This window comes from Mustela nivalis (genome assembly GCF_964662115.1).
Source record: "Mustela nivalis genome assembly, chromosome: 8".
Lineage (NCBI taxonomy): Eukaryota > Metazoa > Chordata > Mammalia > Carnivora > Mustelidae > Mustela > Mustela nivalis.
The window spans coordinates 81,849,549-81,868,356 of NC_139027.1; the positions used below are offsets into that span (position 1 = coordinate 81,849,549).

General features: G+C 42.0%; 1 protein-coding gene across 3 annotated transcripts in view; it reads left to right on the top strand.

Moving 5' to 3' along the window:
- Positions 1-18,808, top strand: part of IL18RAP (interleukin 18 receptor accessory protein) — a 39,925-nt gene that overhangs the window by 11,905 nt on the left and 9,212 nt on the right. For all 3 annotated transcript variants that reach the window (XM_082747146.1, XM_082747148.1, XM_082747147.1), the window contains exons 2-8: positions 1,472-1,586; positions 2,934-3,103; positions 5,119-5,434; positions 5,530-5,707; positions 14,425-14,575; positions 16,335-16,400; positions 18,171-18,294. In XM_082747146.1, coding sequence (XP_082603272.1) covers positions 3,031-3,103; positions 5,119-5,434; positions 5,530-5,707; positions 14,425-14,575; positions 16,335-16,400; positions 18,171-18,294 — 908 coding nt within the window. In that variant the 5' untranslated portion in view covers positions 1,472-1,586; positions 2,934-3,030. The remainder of the gene's footprint in view (positions 1-1,471; positions 1,587-2,933; positions 3,104-5,118; positions 5,435-5,529; positions 5,708-14,424; positions 14,576-16,334; positions 16,401-18,170; positions 18,295-18,808) is intronic.

Below are 18,808 nucleotides of genomic sequence, written 5' to 3' on the forward strand. Positions count from 1 at the left end.
CTCTCTCCGTGCTTAGTACCAGGATAGTCTCCATGTTCCGTTTCTTTTCTTCTTTTTGGGTTTATTCTTCTTCATTTTAGCCTTGGATCTGACCCACCTTCTCCAGTCTCCTATTCTTCCATGAAATCTATCTGCCCTCTCCTTGCAGCTTACAGGTGCTCCTGGCTTGAACTCTGACCCCAAGAAGCATTTCTGAGTCACTTGGCTTCCTTTGCAACGCTCCAACTGGGTCTCCAAAGATGCCTCAGGTTCAGTGCTTCTGTGAGAGAACCATTACTTGGGGCACTTGGTGGCTCAGTCAGTTAAATGTCTGCCTTCAGCTCAGGTCTTAATCCTTGAGTCCCGGAATTGAGTCCTTTGGCTCGGGTCATGATCCTGGGATCCTGAGGTGGAGTCCCATATCAGGCTTCTTGCTCCATGCTGAGCCTGCTTCTCCCTCTGCTTGTCACTCCCCTTGCTTATGCACTCCCTTGCTCTCTCACTCTGGCAAATAAGTAAAATCTTTAAAAAAAATTTATATTTAGAGAAACATTACTTATTAATAAAAATTATAGATATTAAAATTGATCTTTCCTGCATCTGAAGATGTTAGAGATATGGTGTGTGTGTGTGTGTGTGTGTGTGTGTGTGTGTGTGTGTGTTGGAAACTGGTCAGAAATGAAGAATTTATAAGATGATGAAAGCCCAGTATGTATTTATGAGAAAAAAATGGAGATGCCTGGAAAGAAATGTTCTGGGAAGGTTGGGGAGTGGAGGCAGTCATCACAGGAAGGACCAGTGAAGGCAGGGAGGGGTGAGGAAAGGAACTTGCTTGGCAGGGTAGATATGGAAAAGAGAGAAATCGATTTTTTCAGCTTCTAAAGAATGTGGGTATCATGGGAAGGTTTTTAAAAGGCCAAATGGTATTTAATGCAACTTTTCTTTCTTTTTTTCCCTTTCCTTTCTTTCCTTCTTTTTTTCTCCTTTTCTTCCTTCCTTCCTTCTTTATTTTTTCTTTTATGTCATCACTGTATTTGTTTCTGTCTTGCAACCTCCCGTAATTGCTTACTTGCAAGTTTGTATTGACAAAGACTCTTCCTGACCAAATTTTAGTCAGGCTCCTCTGAGACCTCTTCCCACTAGACCTCGAACCCCACCCTAGTTTTACGTCTGGCCTTACTAGCCTAGTCTTAGCAAAGCATCCTGCTAAGTCATCCTCCTACGCTCAATTTCTAAGCCCTTGACTCACCTGGAGCAAGAACTCTGTTAGGTTAGTTTAGTAAGAATCCTTCTACTTTGATGTTTCCTTAGTAACTCAGCCCCTGACCCCCTCACCTTGTTCCTTGCCTATATCCTCCCTTGTTCTTGTTGTCCTCTGAGTTGAGCTTGATTCCTCTTTCCTATTGTAATAGTCTTGAATAATAGTCTTTCTAATTATTTCAATAAGTGTCAGAATAATTTTTTATTTAACAATGTTCTTCACGTTCTTCAGATGTTTGAGGACAGATGCTTGAGGACTGTTTATTTTGTCCCACACTACCCCCACTTTAAAGAGCCTGAGACCGCATGGGAGTGTTTCAGGTGGAATTCTTCGGTAAAGCTTAGGGGTAAGTCTTCTTATTCCCATAACCCTAAGAGTAACACACAGAGTAATACAGAATACTTTTTATGTTAGTGATAGTAGCTCAGGACTCTAGAAGGACAGATGAAGTAGTCGTATAACAAAATTACTTTTATTTTCTGCTCGAGACAACATTAAACAATAACCAAATATTACACACTATACTTGATTTTCCAAATTCACATGCTGAAATTCTAACCTTTAAAGATAATACCACTAATGATGGTATTAGTAGGTGGGGTCTTTGGAAGTTACTTAGGTCATAAGGGTAAAGCCTTCATGAATAGAATTAGTGTTTTTATAAAACAGACTCTAGAGAGATCTCCAGTGACTTCTACCACATGAGGACACAGTGAAAAGGCACCATATGCTGGATAGAGGGACTTCAGCAGAATACAACCATGTTGGTGACTTAAACTTGGACTTCCCAGCCTCCAGAACTGTGAGCAATAAATTTCCATTGTGCATAAACCACCCACCATGTGGTATTTTGGTCTAGCTGCCCAAATGGACTAAGACTCCCATCTCTCATCTGTTATCTCTCATCTCTTATTAATGGTTTGAAAATTCCAATGGCCACCCTATCAGTCGGGGGGACAAAAGTGCCATGAACACAGGCCAGGTTCTCATTCTCTCTCTTCTGGTGATCTTGTTCCTCACGTTTTCTATTTCAGAGGTTTGTTTTGCTCCCCGCCCAAACCCAGCCTCCCTTGCACTTTAAAGAGCCTAAGTCAGTATTGGAGTGTTTTAAGGAAAATTTTAGATAAAGTTCCTTATTCCTACAACCAACCCCAAGAGTGTTACACAGAGTATAATGTAGTATTGCTATCCAGTGACAACTTTTCCTTTCTTATCTGGGGAATGGAGAGTATATTCTCTAACGGTTAATACAGATAGTAAAGTAAATAAAACAGACATGCGGACATTCTCAAATCTTACACATACAAGCTATAGCATAGGCTTCCAGAACTATGAAGATTCTGACATTTTTAATCAACTTGGGTCACCTTTTCAGGAAAAGTTTCATTTAACTCATAGAAATAGTCATGTTAGGTGATAATGTTAAGGAAGAAAGAAAAAAAGAAAAGGAAAAAAAGAAGTCCTTGAAGAAATGGCACCAAAAGAACACACAGGGTCCAAGTGGTTACCATGAGCTTGAGACATTCTCCCTCCTTTAGAAGTATCAGAAATGACACATGCAGAGACTGCCACACACCATTGTGGGCATGGGAAGGTGCATTTGGGTAGGACCCGCCCCTTTCAAGGCTTCCTGTGTGACTTGCATTTTGCTCACTGGTTCTAATTTCTTCATTTCTCACTTCTTGACTTCCAGAAATGAAGAGGGTTCTCAGGGAGGAGCTCTGAAACACAACGTTCCACAGCCTGGCAACAAAGCAAATTCATCGAAGTGATGACAGGACCCGGGGAGAATGATGCTTTATTTGGGCTGGTTATTTCTTTGGCTTGTCAAAGGAGAGAGAATTAAAGAAATGACTACTTCAGGTAGGGTTTTCACTTTTCATGTTAACACTGTGATTCTTGTGGTCAAGGTTTGAAGTGTCAGGTAATCTGATATATCAACAGCTTGACCTGTTAACACAGAGAATTTCCTTCCTACTGTTGAGATGGGTGCAGGAAGAGAGAAATGACAGGGGGCGAGGGGGACAGCTTTCAGCGGATGCCACGCATCAGTGAGGAGCCCAGTTGTGGTAGTGCAGTGTTCGGAGGGAGCAGCTGAAGAGGAATGAGGGACAGTTTGGTCATCTTTAAAAGGCAATTGCTGTGCTACTGGCCAGCTCAAGTTCACCGGGAGGGAGTCAGAGGATGACGTTCTAAATGGAAGCAGGGAAGAAGACAAACAAAGGAGCCTAATTCTTCATGAAATCTTGGACTCTTTCTAAATGTCAGTTAGAGTTTGATTGTTTTCCCCTCCAGTTTTGTTGAGATATAAGGGACAGACAGCATGGCACAAAGTTAAGATACACAGCAAAATGATTTGACTTACATGTAGAGTGAAAGGATTACCACGTTAAGTTTAGTTAATATCCTTTATGTCTTATAGCTACCAAAAAAAGATAGAGAAAAAAAAAGAAGCTTTCTTGTTTTTTAAACATGATGAGAACCCTTAGAACCCACTTTCTTAACAACCCTCAGATCTATAAGACAGGAGTGTTAACTAGAGTCCTTGTGTTCTCCAGTACATTCCCAGTACTGCTGTATCTTATAACTGGAAGTTTGTGCCTTTTTGATCACCTCATCCAATTTCCCCACTCCCCAGCCAGCCTCAGGTAACCACAAATCTGATCTCTCTCTTTTTTTTTAATTTGTTTTACTTTTTCATGGTTAGACATTGAAAATAATATTAGATAATTTTATTTGTTCAGTTTGTTCGGTTTCTTTTGTTATTTTTTAAAATGTTACTAAATTTCACTTTATTTTATTTGTATATATTTACTTATTTTTATTATGTTTATAAGTTTGGTTTTTGTTCTGTTTTGGTTTTGTTTTGAGACTCCACGTGTAAATGATATCATATGGTATCTGTCTCTCTGACTTATTTCACTTAGTATAATGCCCTCAAGGTCCATCCATGTCATTGCAAATGACAGAATTTCCTCTTTTTTTATGGCTGAATAATATGTGTGTGTGTGTGTGTGTGTGTGTGTGTATGTCCAGCTTCTTTATTCATTCATCTGTTGAACAGTCTATTTCCATATCTTGATTATTAATCAATTTAAAAACCCAACAGTGCCCAAGGGTTCCCTTTTCCCCACCCCCTTGCCAGCATTTCTTACTTCTTCCTTTTTTTCGATAAGCCATCCTGCCAGGTGCGAGGTGATATTTCACTGTGGTTTTGATTTGCAGTTCCCTAATGATCAGTGATGTTGAGCACATTTTTATGTACCTGCTGGTCAATTATATATGTTCTTTTGAAAAATGCTTATTCAGGGTCATTGCCCATTTTCAAGTGGTTTATTCTGGGGGTTTTGTTTGTTCATTCTTGTTTGTTGGTTTTGCTTTTGAGTTGTATGTGTTCTTGGTGTATTTTGGATGTTAATCAGATATATTTTATTAGATAGAGCTTTGAAGATTTTTTTTCCTATTCTGTAGGTCATCTTTACATTTCGTTGATCATTTCTTTTGCTGTGCAGAAGCTTTTTAGTTTGATGTAGTTCTACTTACTAATTTTTTTTAAGATTTTATTTATTTATTTATTTATTTATTTATTTATTTCAGAGAGATAGAGAGATTGTGAGCAGTGGGGAGGACAGAAGGACAAACAGACTCCCTGCTGAGTGGGGAGCCTGATGTGGGGCTCCATTCCAGACCCCTGAGAACAAGACCTGACCTGAAGGTCAGGTCTTAATGCTTAATGGACTGGGCTACCCAGTCGCCTGATACTTTATTTTTTTATCTGGTTGCTTGTGCTATAGATGTCATGTCCAAAAACTCATTGCCAAGGGCCAGTTTCATCTCCTAATGCATCTCTCTGTTGCTTGGTTCCTTGTGGCTTTCAGATTGCTTCACCAAGAACCTGCTTTGGGAATATTCCTCAACGAGGGAGCAATTTATCTTATTTTGTAACTTAACAGAGTCACAGACATGCCACTCATCCCACAGAAGTCAACTCTCACCAACCCAAGGTTCTGAAAACTTGCCCTGGAGTGGTTACAAGGACCTATCTGATGTCCAGTGGTATCTACAACCTCAAAATGGAGATTCACCATGGGAAATAATGAACAACTCTGCTCACGTCATTGAAAAGGGCATCCTACACTTTTTGACCACGGAAATACATAATCCTGGATCATATATCTGTAGGCCCAGGATTAGGTATGTCCCAAATACATTCTTATATGAAAACACTCCCCAATCCTACACTATCTGGATATAACATTTATGTTCATAGACCTTATTACCTCTCCTAGGAGCCCTTGTTGTGTCAAGATCATCTTAGAAGTTAAGCCCAAGACAAAACTACCCTGTATACCACAAAACTCTGTATCACATGAGCAATACCTTCTTCTTGGTAGCACTGCCCGTATTCATTGTCCCAGCCTCAACTGCCAAAGTGACACACAAAGTCCAGAGGTGACCTGGTACCAGGTAAGAATGACTTTTCCAAAACTCATGTGAGAGTATGTTTTTTATGGTAACATCTCTATAGATGCTTTATAGAAATGTGGGTTTGTGAATCTGAGGTCTAGAGCTTCGCAAACACTTGTGCCTACAGAGAAGACCTGACCTTCTTCAAGAAAGTTGTCTTTCTCCTAGGGAGCCATTGAGTGTGATAGTGCAAGTAGGAGAGCTGCCTTTTGCTCAGAGCCAGCAAAATTTCTAAAATTTGAGCACATTATTCATGAGGGAAGACATAAACTTGCAAACATCCACTAAGGCAGAAGACCAGTTGAATTCATTTCTAGTGTCTTTGGAAAACAATGGGCACTTTTAGGGGGAAGGCAGACACCAATAAGTGAGGTCCAGAGGGTTTCTGAACAAAATAGGAGATGAGTGCTTTCCAAAGAGAGCATATCTAAGACAACAGTTATGGCAAATATAGGTGGCCCAGGTGACAGGTGTCTTGCACAGGTGAGGGGGGCAGGGAGTACAGAAAGGCATTATAAAGAGGAAAGGGGGTGAGGGCAAGGAAGAGGCAATGTTCCTAATGATTTTGAGTTATGAACCGCATGTGAGTCAGCTTTATAACAAAGACCACTTCATGTTGCCATGGCGTCTTACAGTTTTTACACATGCTAACAGATAGATAAATGCAGCATAAGCATGTCCTTCAACCTAACCCCATGGTAGTTGACCCCTGGGCAGTGGAAAAAAGTATAGAATTTACATTGCCTCCTACATTTGGAATCATTGTTGGAATTTCAATACTCTGCTGTGAAAAGTCACCTAAAGTGTTAAATATGACTTCAAATCTTGTTTGTTAAATATAAAAATATCATTTTAAATTGCCACTGAAAGGGTCACACAAGGGACCCATGTTTATCTGGTGGCTCTATGCACTCCAAGACTCAGCAATCAGAGAGTCGTGTGTGTACAAGCAATGTGGTGTGAGAAGCTACTTCCTCACTCGATTCCACTGACACAATGGGTAGATAGGCATTATGATGTTCACTATAGAAATAAGCATACAGGGCACCTGGGTGGCTCAGTTGGTTAAACATCTGTCTTCAGCTCAGGTCATGATCCCAGGGTCCTGGGATCGAGCCCCACATCAGGTTCCCTGCTCAGTGGGGAGCCTGATTCTCCCTCTCCCTCTGCTTCTTCCCCTGCTTTGTGTTCTCTCTCTCTCTCTCTCTCTCTGTCAAATAAATAAATAAAATCTTTTTAAAAAAAAAGAAATAAGTACACAGAGAGAACAAGTGATGTGATGTGTTGTAGGTCTCACATTTGTATTTTAAAGGGCTCACTAAAATTCCAACTTAAGTAACGCATTAATTTCATAACCTTTAAAATGAGGTTAGCCAGAAGAGGCCATGATTATGTTCATTATTTTCAGTTCTCTCTTTTTTTTTAACCAAAGATTTCACTTATTTATTTGACAGAGAGACAGAAAGAAAGAGAGAGTGTGTATAGGTGGGGAGGAGTGGCAGGTAGAGGGAGAGGGAGAAGCAGGCTCTCCACTCAGCAGGGAACCAACTTAGAGCTCCATCCCAAGACCCTGAGATCATGACCTGAGCCAAAGGCAGCCGCTTAACCAACTGAGCCAGCCGGGTGCCCCTATTTTCAGTTCTCTTAAGAACAAAACTCCCCTGAGTTCAAAAGTATTTGTGGTCTGGGATGACAGATATTTGCTACGTCAACGTAGGCTATTCCTAGGCCAGTAAAGCGGACTTGCCCCAGTCATTTCAGATTCAAATGCATTTATATTTTCAAGGATTGTACCCCTAAAATGAAGGCTGTTTTCACTCAGGGAAACAGAAGCCACACAATAGTTGTCAGCTTTCTGCATATATTGCTCTTATAAAAGAAACCCTAACGGGGTATGACATTCACAGAAGGAAGCTTTATTTCACATCCTTGAGGTCTTGTCGGGATGTGTTTAGCAGTAAATAGGCATCTGTCTTAAGAGTGGGCAGACAATGGCTCTTAATCATTGTACGTTCTGATGCAGATTTGGATAAGTCATCATTCAAGTTAGGTTTCCCAGTTGCATGTATGTGTGTGTGTGTGCCTACATGCACCTGCGTGCACACGTACACACACACACATGTGCACAGACACGCATACGTACGTGTGTGCAGTAGCCTGATATGTCCCAGACCTCGCAGAAAGAGTGTATCACTAGAGGTGGTGACATTGGGCAGCAAATAATACACAATGCACCTTTCCTTCATGCTGAACCCCCAGTCCTCCGGTGGTGGGTGGGTCACACCTAAGCCATCTCAGGAGAGATTGCGGATGCTAACACTGACTCAGCAGATGTAAACATGGTGCTATTGAATTCAGATGAAACTCCTGACCGGGGATGCCTCTGCCAGATGTATAGGATATCCCACTGAAATAAATCAACAGGCTTGAGGCTCTGGGGGCTTTCCGATTTTTAATAGACACGTCAAAAAATTTAGGCTTGGCAATTTAAAAAAATATATATGTATTTTTAAAGATTGTATTTATTTAACAGAGAGACAGCGAGAAAGGGAACACAAGCAGGGGGTGTGGAGAAGGAGAAGCAGGCTTCCCGCTGAGTGGGGAGCCCAATGCTGGGCTCGATCCCAGGACCCTGGAATCATGACCTGAGCTGAAGGTAGACGCTTAACAACTGAGCCACCCAGTTGGAATTGGGGATTCTTTTTTTTTTTTTTTAAAGATTTTATTTATTTATTTGTCAGAGAGAGAGAGAGAGCGAGAGCGAGCACAGGCAGACAAAGTGGAAGGCAGAGTCAGAGGGAGAAGCAGGCTCCCTGCAGAGCAAGGAGCCCGATGTGGGACTCGATCCCAGGACGCTGGAATCATGACCTGAGCCAAAGGCAGCTGCTTAACCAACTGAGCCACCCAGGCGTCCCGGAATTGGGGATTCTTAACTGAAATATTAAATGACCACAAAGTCAGAGTTAAAGTGAATTATCTGTTCTTTACTTCAAGAACATTTTCACCGTATTTGCTACTTTCTAAAAATATAATAAAAAATAGTCTACACAGATTTCATCTTAAATAAATGAAAATTGCATTTAATGAGAGGGCATTTTATGTTCTTTAAGCAAAGCTATGACATGGGCAAAATCATAAAGGGCAGCCAGAGAAGTTCTTCCGCAATGGCACTGACACACAAATGTCAGCGACCCTGCTGTCTTTTTGTCATTCAGATGTGTGCCCCAAGCAACCTTTCCATTGGTGGTTTAGGACACTATCGCTCATATGCCACACTCACTGGCCACAATGCTGACGTGGCTGCTGCTTCACCTCTGAGCCCTGTGTTTGATGGAATGTACGCACTCAGACTCGCTGCTTTTCCTTCTCATTTCTTTTTGGCCTCCTTTTCTCAGAGCCACGAGTATTCCTGGCATTTTGTGAGACTTAGTGACCCAGGGAACCAATGGGTTGGCGAGACTGGTTATGGTTAGACCAAAGATCAATGTGATTCCGAGTAGGGAAGAAGTAGAGATCATTTTGATTTGATTTCTGAAAAGTATTTTCAAGGTCAGTATAGTAGCCCATTCAGTTGTTCTCACCGAGCAATTTCAGAGTGCTCAAAATCCTGCACAACTTCCTAACATCTGTTCAGTGCTATAAGCCACATGTTGCCTACCCAATAGTGAAAACAGAGAAACAATTTTCTTCCTTGCCTTGAGCAGCATATCGATGCCATCTACAATTGCATGAGCTTTGGGACAGCTCCATAATGTGGTCAATTCATTTTTAGTTGGCAGGTAGGGGACTTTTGTTTTGTTTTGTTTTTTATTTTTCACAAGAACTGTGATCGAGCCAATTCATTTTTGTGCTAACATAGTAGAATTTGTAACCCACATTCATGATTTTACATTTATTCTAATTAAATTGATTTGTTGGTTTTAGCTCACCATTCTGCATATCCATTGGAATTTTTTAAAATTAATTTATTTATTTTCAGCATAACAGTATTCATTATTTTTTCACCACACCCAGTGCTCCATGCAATCCGTGCCTCCTATAATACCCACCACCTGGTACCCCAACCTCCCACCCCCCCGCCACTTCAAACCCCTCAGATTGTTTTTCAGAGTCCATAGTCTCTCATGATTCACCTCCCCTTCCAATTTACCCCAACTCCCTTCTCCTCTCTAACACCCCTTGTCCTCCATGCTATTTGTTATGCTCCACAAATAAGTGAAACCATATGATAATTGACTCTCTCTGCTCGATTTATTTCACTCAGCATAATCTCTTCGAGTCCCATCCATGTTGCTACAAAAGTTGGGTATTCATCCTTTCTGATGGAGGCATAATACTCCATAGTGTATATGGACCACATCTTTCTTATCCATTCGTCCGTTGAAGGGCATCTTGGTTCTTTCCATAGTTTGGCGACCGTGGCCATTGCTGCTATAAACATTGGGGTACAGATGGCCCTTCTTTTCACGACATCTGTATCTTTGGGGTAAATACCCAGGAGTACAATGGCAGGGTCATAGGGAAGTTCTATTTTTAATTTCTTGAGGAATCTCCACACTGTTCTCCAAAGAGGCTGCACCAACTTGCATTCCCACCAACAGTGTAAGAGGGCGGATCAGCTAGAGTCAATAGCTGAGCTGACTGGTTGTTCAGTGCTGTTCAGTATTTTTGGTAAGACCTATCAGGCCTGCCTCTCATCCTCAAGTCACATGAGTCTGAGAATGATGGCTTAGTATGGTGGGTTTCAAAATAAATTCTAATGGATAAGAGGGTTCTCCTTTCTTACCCATTGGAATTTATTTTGAAACCCACCATGGATAACAGGGTATCCATTACATACAATTAGAATGTGGTCAGTGGATGATTAGGGCAGGAGACTAAAGCTGCAGGAGAAGGCAGATGGGTTACAGAAAACAAAAGCACAAGGGACACATGAATGGTGAGTGGCTCAACATAGTGGGAGCAGAGAGGTGTACTTAGGGTTAGGGCTGAAAAAAAAAGCTGTAGGTTGATTATGTGGTATGGTTATTGGGGGTCCCTCTTGGTATGATTGAAGTTTAAGAGCATGAATCCTGATCCAGGGAACTAGCTTTGGGGACAGAAAAGAGTTGGCGGATGTTAGTGATATCTTCAAGGAATAAAATACAAAATGAAATACTTTGGGGCACATAAAAGAGATGACTCATGTTTTGGGTCTTTCTGGCTCAAATATTCACAACATTTAGCAAGTTGAGACAGTAGAAATGAATTCAATGAAGGATGCAAAGAGCTCACATAGATCTGGACGTACTGAGTCATTAAAACAGACATGGGAATGTCAAGTCCATAAGGGAGGGTAGGGCTAAAGATGCCCAGGCCTGGAGTCATCCCAGAACATATAGCAAAATCCCTAGGAGGAGCTCCATTGTGTTGTCCAATGGTGGGGAGAACCACTCCCATAGAATAACACTGTGTGTATTGTCCTCCCTGGGGTGGCTGCACTGCCTAGTAGTATTGGAGCTTGATGACAGTAGAGGGTAACATTTCAATAACTGTTCCACCTAGAATACATTTTCTGTGTTCTTCTTGCTTCACACATTCATTTAAAGTCCGGTTTTAGTGTCTTCCTCTTTTCTGCATGCCTCCATTCTAAGACTTACTGACATTCTTCATACAGGTTCATATTGAGATGTTCCTCCTTCCATATTTTGTTCAAGACTGTTTCACAGCTGAGCAAAACAGCCCCATTACCATCTCTCTTTCCTACTGGAATCATTTGCGATCCTCTTACCAGAATGGGTTCCCCATCATTCTTGACACAAATGGCCTCTCCCTTAACTGTTTTCTTTGATGTTTCCTTTTAGTTCCATCTCATCAAGTCTTAAGAATACATATGAAGTCATACCTCTTTAATTTTTATTTTTTAAGATTTTATTCATTTATTTAAGAGAGATAGAGGCCACAAGCAGGGGTGGGGGAAAAGCAGACTCCCTGCTGAGCAGGGGGCCTGACTCAGTCCCAGGACCTTGAGATCACAAGCTGAGCCAAAGGCCGATGCTAAAGCAACTGAGCCGCCTAGGTCCCCCCATACTTACCTTTTTATGAAAAAAAAAAAAAATCAGATGTTTTGACCCATTCCCCACTGTTGTTAGCTGAGGTCTCAATCATGACTCTGCATCCGCTCCCCCATTACTTTCTTGGGTGATTTATGACACACCTCTTCTCCAATTGTCACTCATTCTATGTGATTGTTGTGTTTTCTAGAGTTTTATCTCTGAATATCACTCCAGGCTCTGACCCTTCTTTTGAAGGGGTCCCTGACCCTTGAGATCAGCTGATCTGTATTTAACATTGTCTGCTCCCCTTGTTTGTTTTCTTTTACTTCCTGCCTGCAGCTGCCCCTCTCTGACCCATTCTGACGCTCAGGTTCTTTGCCAACTTACTGGAAGTCCCTTCTTGGGCCACAGAAACCACACCGGAGACTTGGAGTAGGGGAATCCCTGCTCCTATGAGTTAGCATGAGAAGTGGAAGGGATTTTCCTCAATGAGAACATGAAACTCAAAAGTCAGAAAAATTCACATTGACCCCTGGTCCTCTCAGTTGCTGGCTCTGGGATACAGAGCAATATATGAACTCCAAAACTTCAGTTTCCTTCTACATCTGTGCAGTCCAAGTCAGAGAATACTTTGAGTGATCACATTAGAAAGAATTTTTTAATCTTTGTAGGTAAGAGATACTTATTATTTTGTTATTTGTGTTTATTATCTCTGCTTTGGACTGCTGTGATGAGAGATACAGTCTGGGGGCTATTTGTTGGAGACTGGAAGCCCATGTGCTACATGGAAGTTGGGGGCTACAGAATTATTGGTATAGTGCAATTCAACCATGCAACAGATATTCATCGAGCCCTTACTATGTTTTAGCTCCTAGAGATAAAAAAGTGATTACATGACTCTTAAGCTTCAAGACCTTTCAATTATACATACTTTAGTCACTCAGCATTTACAAAGAGCTTACTCATGCTGGCCTGCTTGCCGTATACTAGGTATACTAGAGACATAAAGACCAAATCCGTCTACATACAATCAGCCTCTTCACCGTGGCTTTATTGCCTATAGCCATACTCCATTTCAGATGTTTCCAAATGGCACTTACCTTCAATGGAGTGATTCCTGCATATTCCTCAAGGCTCTGATTAGCCTGGAGGGAGCATCCCTGCTTCTTGTTAACTGAGCCAGGGCTGCCCAAGTGCTTCATACTCTGGCTTACTCTTTGGGGTCTGCCGAGTGCTCTCCCCATCTCAGAAGGCAGTCACAACTCCACATCCTCTGATGAGAGGGATCTATGTTCATTCCTGCCAATGTGTCCAGGAGCAACTCTGTGTCTTGGCACAAAGGCTCTCTCTACACTGATGTAGAAAGAGGTAACTGTCCACAGAAATTACGACCAGAGGGCTATGAGCAATCGTGGAGGTCTGGGAGCATGTAGGGACTGGTTCTGCTGGGAGCATGCCTAGTCACTCCCTCCGCGAGAGTTACCTCTTGAGTTAGAGTTAAAGACTGAGCTGCAGCTTACCCAGTGGTGAGGAAAGTGGTTGGAGAGATGTATGGACACATGAATGGAGAAAGAACATGGTTATTGGGGCACCTGGGTTGCTCAGTGGGTTAAAGTTTCTGCCTTCAGCTCAGGTCACGATCTCAGGGTCCTGAGATCAAGCACCACATCAGGTTCTCTGCTCAGTGGGGAGCCTGCTTCCTCCTCTCTCTCTGCCTGCCTCTCTGCCTACTTGTGATCTCTGTCAAATAAATAAATAAAATCTTTTAAAAAGTACATGGTTATTTAGGAAATGGCTAGTAAGTGGAAAGGCAGTAGCAAGAAATGAGAGCAGGAAGGCATGGTAAGTTCAGATGCGGGAGAACTTCAGACCTTAGAAGAGCATCCCTGATGGATATGCTAAATAAGGGAAAGAAATGTTCATAATTGTTTGGGTCCTCCATGAGTTCTTTGTTTCTCACTCATCAATTATTCTTTGTCATATCTGTATACACCTGTTTAGTTATTTACTTAATACTTTTAATTTAAATTTCACCTTTTTTGAGTTAAATCTATTTAGAGAAGAAACTTTATATTAGCCCCATACACACACACAAAAACTATTGTCAGTTTCCATAAATATAAATACACACAGTTTAAAAAAAAATCATCAAGGTATCAACTCCTTAAAGCACTATGAGTTTTCTAGAATATTCTCAGAGGCCTGAAGTCATGCTTTGGGAAATACTAGGCTAAGTAAGTTTGTGTATCAGTCGGCTTTGATGCCTCGATCTCAATGGATAAAGTAATCGTATTTAAAAATGCCTCTTGGGGCACCTGGGTGGCTCAGCCTTTAAGCGGCTGCCTTCGGCTCAGGTCATGATCTCAGGGTTCTGGGATCGAGGCCCGCATCGGGCTCCCTGCTCAGCAGGAAGCCTGCTTCTTTCTCTCCTGCTCCCCCTACTTGTGTTCCCTCTCTCTCTGTGTCTCTCTCTGTCAAATAAATAAATAAAATCTTTAAAAAAATAAAATAAAAATGCCTCTCATGAGCCAATGAGAATCTTACAAGTATAGCTTCTGAACAGAAGCTCTTCATAGCTTAGGTGATGCTCTCAGTTGTGAATTTTTTCTATTGTTGTGACTAATATTAATAACAATTATTTGGCTAAAGAAGGTTATTTATTTTTCTCGTCCCTTGGATTAGAATGGAAAGCTACTCCCTGAAGAAAGGAGCAACTCAATCCTGGTGGATGAAGTTTACGAAGAACAGGAAGGCACATATGTATGTGATTACACGGAGTCAGTTAACACAAGTTCACGAACAGTCAGAGCTGTTGTTCAAGTGACAACCATCGGTAAGAGAGATTTTCATATCAAGATCTGGGATTTGAAACCCCATTACCCAATTAAAGTAAATTCCTTTGGCTTAGTCATGGTTTCCTTTTTTGAAAAAAAAAATGATAATCCTATACTGGTAGTCATAGGAAGCCTTAAATGCACGAAAACATTAATTTTCTCATTAACCTAGATTCCATCCCCCAGGAAAGGCTTAGTTCTGGATCACATTCAAATTGTCACAAGTTGGGTCACCAAGGGAGTGAGTCCAGAGAGAAGAGGGCCTGGAATGGAGGCCGGGAGGATTGCAATACTTGGAGGGGTTGGGAAGAAGGGTAGGATTCCTAGAGGAGCTAGAGCACTGAGGGAAACTGCTTCAGGGCGAGTGACTAAAGTATCTCCGGGCAGAGGGAGTGAAGCTGTGTCTCGGTGCTGATGTTCAAGAACTCATCGTAGGGTCTGGGAAGAGGGCAGTCATTATTTACATAAGTGACTGGGGACTGGTGGAAGGATGGGGAGAAGAGCTGTAAAGGAAGTGAAATTGATGACCTGGGAGAGAGATCATTTCAAGGTTCAAGACTTTTTGTAGGGAAGAGGCCTAGAGAGTCAACAGCACAGCAGAGAGCAAGGAAGAAAACTGATTTGCATGAGAACCACACAGAAAGTGGAGCCCCCAAACACACTGCGAAGTGAGCAGAGAGGCAGAAGGTGAATGGGAGAGTAGGGAAGCAGGGAAGCAAAAGACGAGAGGGTTCCAAGAGATGGTGCCCAGCAGTGCCCAAGGGTACTGGGAAATAAAACTGAAGAAAAACTCCGTTGTGACCAATGGAATTAGGTGCCAGGAGGTCACTGGGGTCTTGAGCCAAAGCAGTACCTGTAGAGTGAAGTGAAAGAATGATGAGCATAGAGAAGGAGAATGAATGCAGCAGGGAAATGAGGTAAAGGGATTTTTCTCTGTTTTAAGATAGAGAGACTGGGGCGCCTGGGTGGCTCAGTGGGTGAAAGCCTCTGCCTTCAGCTCAGGTCATGATCTCAGGGTCCTGGGATCGAGCCCCATGTCAGGCTCTCTGCTCAGCAGGATGCCTGCTTCCCTTCCTCTCTCTGCCTGCCTCTCTGCCTACTTGTGATCTCTCTCTGTCAAATAAATAAACAAAATCTTTTTTAAAAAAAAGTTTAAGATAGACTGAGCATGGATAAATGCCAATGGGAAGAAGTGGTGGGAGACGTGGGCATTTTCTCAGGTGTGTCCTTCTTCTGAATTACTCAGCCAGATGGTGCTAAAAAGCAATCTTGTAGGAGAAGACAGGAATGGGGGCTCAGGTCTGCAATGGTTGAGCAGGACTGGTGTGGAAGAAAATGCACCTTTTGCTAACACCTGCGGACTGATGTCATGGTCGTTTTTGGAGACTCCTTTTTTTTTTTTTTAAAGATTTTATTAATTTACTTGACAGAGATCACAAGTAGGCAGAGAGGCAGGCAGAGAGAGGGAGGGAGCAGGCTCCCCTAGGAGTAGAGAACCAGATTTAGGGCTCCATCCCAGGACTCTGGGATCATGACCTGAGCCGAAGGCAGAGGCTTTAACCCACTGAGCCACCCAGGCACCCCTGAGGACTGTTTTTCACGTGGAAACCTAAGTCCCTAGCCTTATAGAATATGACTCGAAATTGAAGAGGGAGCCCCAAAGCATTGAGATCAAAGTACCCCTTTGTATGCATATCTTCAGCGAGCAGGCTTTCAGATTTCCCAGTGCACATAATAATTTCTATTTTCCTCTTTTAGTGAAAGACACTAGTCACAAACCAGATATTCTGGATCCCATCAAGGACACGCTGGAAGTAGAACTTGGTAAGGTGGGTTGTGTTATCGCCATTGGATGACACTGTGCTTCTAGGAGCAGGTCTAAGTGTGGTATAAGGAAAAGAGTCTCGGGATTTTTTAAAAAGATTTTATTTGTCAGAGAAAAAGGGAGAAAGACAACACAAGCTGGGGGAGTGTCAGGCAGAGAAGGAGAGGGAAAAGCAGGCTCCCCACTGAGGAAGAAGCCCATGGCGGGACTCGATCCCAGAACCCTGGGATCATGACCTGAGCTAAAGGCAGACATTTTACCGAATGAGCCACCCAAGCATCCTGAGGCTTGATATTTGAAATCGAACAGAATTGAGTATGAATCTTGGCTCAGCATATGGCTACTTTTGTGACCTTACGGAGTTACTTATTCTTTCTAAGCTTCAGAATTTAAATCTGTAAAAAGAAGAAAACTGACCTCATCTGGTTGAATCAAGAAATATAGGCTATTGTATCTTAAGTGTCTGGTGCAGTGGACATGATCAATAGGTTTTAGATTCTTCCTTACTCATCCCAGAAGCAGGTGTTACATATATTATTAGGTCCATTGGTGAGTCTGTAAGTTTAACCAATTTACCAACTTGAATAGCATGAATCTTTACAAACATGGTGTTTGATGTGGCCTTTAAGATAATTATAGAGGAACGCTACATCCCCTCATATTCCCAAGTAGCGTCTTCTTTTGGGTAGAGGGCTAAGTGACTTTCCTATTGGTCTCTTTGTATTTTATCAACTTCAATAACATCTACATTTTTGCACACAGTAAAATAAGAACTGCTCAATTTAAAACCAAGTACTGGCTATTCCAATAAAATAAGCACTCTTTTAAATGCTAAAATATTTATAATTATAAATGGCAAAATAGGTACTATGGTAAAAGACCGCTAGATGGCAGTATCAGTGTGTCCTGATTATGGAAATGGAATTTGCAAAACCAGCAGCATCACAAGAATGCAAGGAAGGAGGAAAGAAAAAAAAAATTAATAATTCAAAAATAGCCAAGCTACATATGGTTCCAGTGAATTTGGAAGAATTACAGGGCATGGGGGGGGACATTATTAAGATGCAAAGATGATTTTTTTTTTTTAAGGTGAAAATTTGGGTTTGAGGCAGAATGTATCTGGATAGCCCTTACGGAAAAAATGGGTAGAAAGAGGATAATGTAATAATACGCATCCTTACCTTAGTGCATTGTTCAGGAAATTGATGGATATCTAAATAATTTCTTCTTTAAACACATTAGTATAACCTCACAATTTTATTTTATTTTATCTTTAATTTATTTGACAGAGATCACAAGTAGGCAGAGAGGCAGGCAGAGAGGGGTGGGGGGTGGGGTAAGCAGGCTCCTTGCTCAGCAGAGAGCCCGATGCCAGGCTCTATCCCAGGACCCTGAGATCATGACCTGAGCAGAAGGCAGAGGCTTTAACCCACTGAGCCACCCAGGTGCCTCTCACAATTTTAATTTAATATGCAAATACTGGTCTGCAGTAAAATGTTCTTTGTTGACACACCTCGTAGTGAACAGCAGCAGCGTTAGAAGAACAGGCTGGTCATGCTATGACCATATAGCCGCAAGTTTGAGATACAAGTATTGCCCATTCTTGTTTGTTTCCAGATGAGAAACAGCTAGGTTTGGTTACCCCTGGCACGCCTGATTTTTACCTACAAACATGACTGCAGTCATGAATGATCTTGAGGTGGAGTGTTCCTCCTGAGGACAAAGCGTTCTCACGGACTTCCTATTTTTTGCGTCACCTTCATTTTCAGGAAAGCCTTTAACTCTTAACTGCACGGCACGATTTGGCTACCAAAAGGACTTTATGCCTGTAATAAAATGGTACATTAAAGATTCTGACCGGGAGTGGGAAGTCCCAACATCTGAGGAGATCAGGTAAGAAGGAAATTAGCAGACTATTATTATTTCTAATCCACACTAAATGCTTTCACCTTTGGAAACCTTAAAAATGCTGGAGGGATGGGGCGCTGGGGGATGGACGCTGGGGAGGGTACGTGCTATGGTGAGTGCTGTGAATTGTGTAAGACTGATGATTCACAGACCTGTACCCCTGAAACAAATATAACATTAACTGTTAATAAAAATAAATGTAGACCCAGAGGTGAGCCGGCAGGCCGAGTTGACAGTGTGGCCACTAGCGCCCACTAGTGGTGAATAGAAAAGCATGGAAATGAAAGTTCAGGTTCATTTTATTTTATTATTTTTTTAAATTTTTAAGAAGACTTTTATTTATTTATTTATTTGACACAGAGAGAGAGAGAGAAAGAGAGAGAGAGAGAGAGAGAGATCACAAGCAGGCAGAGAAGCAGGTAGAGAGAGAGGGGGAAGCAGGCTCCCTGCTGAGCAGAGAGCCTGATGTAGGGCTCCATCCCAGGACCCTGAGATCATG